This window comes from Sander vitreus, chromosome 4 (genome assembly GCF_031162955.1).
Source record: "Sander vitreus isolate 19-12246 chromosome 4, sanVit1, whole genome shotgun sequence".
Taxonomy (NCBI): domain Eukaryota; kingdom Metazoa; phylum Chordata; class Actinopteri; order Perciformes; family Percidae; genus Sander; species Sander vitreus.
This window is the reverse complement of record NC_135858.1, coordinates 22,073,623-22,079,406: the sequence shown is the minus strand read 5'-3', so window position 1 is coordinate 22,079,406 and position 5,784 is coordinate 22,073,623. Positions and strand designations below refer to the sequence as shown.

The 5,784-nt window shown below is 40.3% G+C and overlaps 1 protein-coding gene across 1 annotated transcript; it reads left to right on the top strand.

The window, feature by feature from the left end:
* Positions 1-1,179: 1,179 nt before the first annotated feature.
* On the top strand, positions 1,180-3,053 carry nat8l2 (N-acetyltransferase 8-like 2). Its single transcript, XM_078247497.1, has 2 exons — positions 1,180-1,281; positions 2,370-3,053. Exons 1-2 carry the CDS (start codon positions 1,180-1,182, stop codon positions 3,051-3,053), a joined length of 786 nt encoding a protein of 261 aa, XP_078103623.1.
* Positions 3,054-5,784: the final 2,731 nt, after the last annotated feature.

Below are 5,784 nucleotides of genomic sequence, written 5' to 3'. Positions count from 1 at the left end.
ATGAACTTTTGGTATTGACCAAATACTTATTTTCCACCATAATTTGCAAATAAATTCATTAAAAATACTACAATGTGATTTTCTGGATTTTTTTTCTCATTTTGTCTCTCATAGTTGAAGTGTACCTATGATGAAAATACAGGCCTCTCTCATCTTTTTAAGTGGGAGAACTTGCACAATTGGTGGCTGACTAAATACTTTTTTGCCCCACTGTATATAAAGTGGTTTGCACGGTGTCCCCACAATTATTAACATTTCTGCACAGACTCTGCAAGTGGCGTTATCTACTTTTTCACTGTACTTCGACCCTACATAAAAATAAAAAAATGTCTTCAAAGATCACTTCTTTGTCAACGCCATCATTACATGAACTTCACCCCGGTAAAGTTAACTTTCAAAAAGGCTCGTCATCGTGTTTCCATCGTGTTCATTCATTTGAGCTACTACGTTGGACTGTCCTGATCCCCGGCAAGGACCAGTTTCACAAGTTGTCTGAGTAACGTAAGTTAACAGAGTGTCAATCTTTTTAAGTTATAATGTAGCCAGCAGACAAATTAATAAGGCATTAGTGTGTTTTGCAGAGAATTAAATCTAACTAACATTGAAGGAGTCTCTGTCTGTCTGTCTGTCTCTCTCTCCTTCGATTTTCTCGACAGTCGTTCATTTGATCGACTTCACACTTGATGGGTGTATGCTGAGGACCCAAGGAAGTGCATTGTCCATTCATTCTATCTAAGTCATAATAGAGAAGTGCCAATCTGTTTAACCTTAACATAGTATATGGTAGTTATGGTATGGTGGTAGATTACCGCTCACTCCAGTTTATTGGGCTATTTTAGATGCCTGTTCCTTTTGACTCCATTGTGAAGCTTTCTCATATTCTGCTTAAAAAATGACTGACTGAATGAATGAATGATTAATCGGTAATTGCGAAGGAATGTGTCGCCCTGGTAGCCTGGAGTGAGATTAGTTAGGGTTGAGGTAAGAATATCAGGGTAAGCCAATCAGAGGCAGAGTAAGGCAGACTATGGGCGGGACATGCCTTCGCCATCCTAGAAAACTCAAATTCGCATTCGGGAGCTCCGTACGCTAGAAACTTTCATTGAAGAACGGATAAAGAAAGAGATAGCGGATTTGTTATATTGCAGAAAGCGCTGTGTCGAGTGTGATGTTATTTGGATGAGCGGTTCAAACTGCAAGCAGCAATACCGGAGGCCAAGCAACAGCCACGTTTTGACCGGACACTGCACTAGTTATTTTATAGCTTACAGTCTATGGTTAGTACAACGATACAAAGTTGTTTCTAGAACACAAGATAATTAATTGCAGGCTTGTAGGCTACTAAAGCTAAGTTAGCTAACGTTGAGTAGGCCATTTTGTAACGTGAGCTCAACGGTATAAACTTAAAGTAACGGGGTTTCCGACAGAGTCTGAGCAAAGTATTTGTGATGAATCATGTGAGCTCTTTATCTGGTTATCATGTGGTGTCTTTACAGCTGTGGCCCTGTTATCAGTCGGCTTACAGTTCAGGCAAGCGCAGGAGACTGTTTATAACACTGTAAGAACTAATAGAAAACTGTAGGATGGTTGTCTGTCTTAAACTGGCAGCGGGTTTATTACATGTTGAAAACTGCAAGTAGAATCAGAAAACGGCTGTCATGAAGTTGATATTTGAAAGATGATTCAACTCTAACATGTGATAGAAAATCAGTGAATGATGAGGGTTTTGGCTTTTCTCAGACACAGCATAGAAGCAAAACAGCTGTGACAAACAAATGTGAACGATTATTTCGTTGATCTGTTAATCTAGTGCTAATGTTTTGACAAACAGATTACTTGTTTAGTCTAAAAAAAAAAAGCCAGAAAATAGCCAGACATGTCCATTCTAATTTCCCAGAGCCCAAACTGATATCTTCAGAAATCTTGTTCTGTTTCTAATCCGAAAATACTCTGTTGGAAACAAGGAAGCGAAAATGAGTAAATCCTTACATTTGATAAGCTGGAACTAGTGAATGTTTGGTATTTTTACTTGATATTTGACTTAAATAGGTAATACATTTTTCTGTCATACAAATAAACTACATTAATGCACTTATGTCAAGCTGTTTCCATGTTCACATCTTACTCATTCAATTTTTGTGAGTTTTTGAGTCTGAGTTCAGGTAATTTTAAACATACTGTATGCTATTTACACATTTTACACATACCGTGTCTTCCTCAGATAAACCAATACTATAAACACAGACTTCAGTGAGTGACACATATGCAAATGTGTGTGCAGCAACATCTGGCCCCCAAAATGAATGAACACACTCCAATAACTTATTGTAAGATGTAACATGTGAATCCTTTATTTGATTTCCCTCTAGTTCCTTCTGGTCATGCAGCTGGTGATCCGCCGGTACCATCCCTCAGACAAGGACACAGTGCTCGCCCTGTTCAGCATCGGCATCCGGGAGCACATCCGTCCATGTTTTCACAACGCCATGACTAGCCCTCTCTACCTCGCCATCACCCTGGCTCTGTGTGTCACTGGCTACCTGCTCGGCTCCGTGTTAGGGGCTGTGGTGTTACCAGGAGCCTGGGTGGGCCTTGTCTACTACTGCTGTTATGATCTATATACCAGCTACGTCAGGGAGAAACTCCGGACAGAAATGCAGGACATCCCTGGGAACTATCTGAGCAGACCAGATGACTGTTTCTGGGTGGCAGAGGCTGAGGTTGATGGGAGGGCCCAGATCATGGGGATGGTGGCTGTAGTGGCCAAACAAAGTGGGGAAGAAAGACACGGGGAACTGTTCAGGATGATCATCTCACCATTGTGCAGACGGGTAGGCCTGGGCTTCAGGATGGCTCAGATTGTGATTGACTTCTGTAAGGAACGAGGCTTCTCCAGGGTGGTGCTGGAGACCAGCTCTACGCAGACCGCTGCTGTGGCCCTGTACAAGAAACTGGGGTTCAGCCACGTCCTCTCACACACCGAAACACAGGCTCCTCTATGGATTGTAACGCTGGCCAAGGTGACGGTTTTACAGTTGGAAAAACACCTGTAGACCTGAAATACTCCTGATCAGCTACTGTGATGTTCCTATTATGTTCATCTGTATCAGTGCTTTAAGCTTTTGCATCGATAATACTTTACTGAAACCATTACCTGTAAGCTTTATCTCAGAAACATGAATGTTAACTAAATGTTGGTTATACATGTTTCACATTAAGTTTACTGGACCAACATTCACTGATTGTTTATTGTAGTACTGTTACCAATACTGTAGAGGGGAAAAAATACTAGTTTCAAGTACTGTGATTTTATTTCACAAATGATCGATCACATTTAACTGTTTTCAAACAAAAACATGCAAGAAATAAATCCACCCTCAAAGGTGTTACACCGCTGTATGTTTAGCTTTAACACACAACACTCACATCATGTGCATGTGTGCATATTGGGCACTAAACCAATATGAATGATAAAGGTGTAGCTTCTCCTACACAAACAGGTGCAACAAAACTAACAGGGTCAAAGACAGTCAAACACAGTCTTTCACTCATCACGTATAGAGTACCTCCTTGTTCAATTATTCACTACTCCCTATACAATAGTTTACTGAGTAGTGTGCAGCAAATTGAGATTTTGTGTCAACACTAACATCTGTTGAGTCCCTGGTAAACATTATTTATGATCACCATCAAAACTGCTTTTTAAACAATGCTATACTGCTATACTATAAGAAGTTTCTTCATATGATTTTATTCATCAACACAGGAGACTAGTGTCCATGTAAATGCAGTCACTATGTCTGCCACAGTGTGTGTTTTTTTTATTCTACCACTGAGAGGTGCCAGATGTTTGGAATCCAAAACATTATAGCTTTAGACACTTATTACTTTGCTGTAAGGCATACACTAGAAATGACATGACATGAATCAATATTGACAGGGAGTTGGAGGCACTGTGTGGGCATGTGCTTCTCCCATGTGTATACTGCAAGGGATTCCTCCAGATGTGTTTCATCCCACATGACAGACATCTTACTGTAGGTAAACGGACTGGGGATAGAAGGAAGCTGCTTCAATAGCTGTATTAGCCAAAAACAAGCTCCCGCATTCCCAGAACAACAAACAAAAACAAAAACAAACCCACACCAGACAATGTCAGTATAGCATATACTAGGTGCGCCCGTAACGGCAAACTCAACGGCTCATAGCAGATCTCCACAAACCAATGGATGACGTCACACATGCTCTGTCCCTTAATATTATACAGTCTATAGTTGAGACCAGCTAAACTGAGACCAAGTCATCACCAAGACCAGAGTGTATTGAGAACGAAACAAGACCGAGAATTTTAGGGTTTGAGACCAAGTCAAGACCAAGACAAGACCAAAACCAGATTTGTGTTAGACAGCCAGAGGTTCTTCTCCTGTCTCCCTCATTCACTTTCTTGGGAGTGTGTGTAAAGGGGGGTTTACGGTAACAAATGTCAAAATAGATATGAGTCAAGTTATTTGTTGCATTTGCAAGTTTTAACACATAGGCATGAATCAGACAATGCACAGGCAATTTAGCGAAATCCCTGCAGTTGTGGTCTTAAAATCCAGAGTCTTCTTCATCTGAGACAAGACCGAGTAAAAATATGGTCGATTCCGGGACGAGACTGAGACCTTCAAAAATGGGTCTTAAGATCGGTCTTGAGACCAAGACCGATCTCGAGTACTACAACACTGCAGCCTACATGATCATACTATTTTCTGCTAAATGTTTTTCACATGAGAGATTTCTATGTTTCTTTTTCTTCTTCTCTAAGATCTTTTCACTGGATTGAAGTGGTCGAGAAAAACAGTGATAGTCACATACTTCTTTAGGTCTGAGTGTAAAAAGGACACGTACAGACGTACACTCAATGGCCACTCGATAAATGTCTATCTCCACCAAGGAGGTTATGTTTTCAGTTCAGTTTCTTTGACTGTTTGAGTTCATTAAACTTGGTGGTAGGGTGTATAGGACAAGGAAAAACCCATTACATTTTGGAGCAGATCCAAATCACGGGGAAGATACACAAATTACTTTTTCACTTTCGTTAACGTTGCGAGATAGGGTATGGCCTTGGCCAATCTGTTAGTAGAGTGTTTAGTTTCTCCACCTGGGCACATAATAGAAAACTTTTTCTAAGTGCATCTCCAGTTCATCTCTCTGATCTTCCAAATTCCCCTTCTTCACATCCTTGTACCCACAAAACCAACACATGACACTTGTTTTGAGTTCACCTCCACACACATTTCAGGTAAATGACACTTGGCAGCTCTCCAAAGCAAAGAGTGTGATTGAGAAACCAGAGATACTCCTGCCTGTGTTATAACACTTGGCGGTGTTTTTGTGTGCTCTATCTGTCCATCAAAGGTTTTGAGTTCAACACTTGTGAAAAAGCCAAACAACATGGCAATATTGAATCTGTGTCAGTTGTTGGAGAGGCTGAGGGGACAAACAAATCAAGGTTATTACTGTTAAAGACCTTGCATGTGAGTCAACACACAGCATGTGTACACTGTGTGATATTATCCAAAGAGGGAGAAATTGTTTTTACCGATGTACTTTTACATATATGCCAGATATCTTCTGATCATTATTAATAATAAACTATTAATGTAGTTTACTAACGAATTAACACAAAAAACAAGTTACTTTAAATTCAAAATACCCAATGAAGAGGACATGAAACTCTGACAACCATTTAAGGCTAGACAAAACCAAAAAAAGGATCACAGGAGAAGAAGCAATGATGTT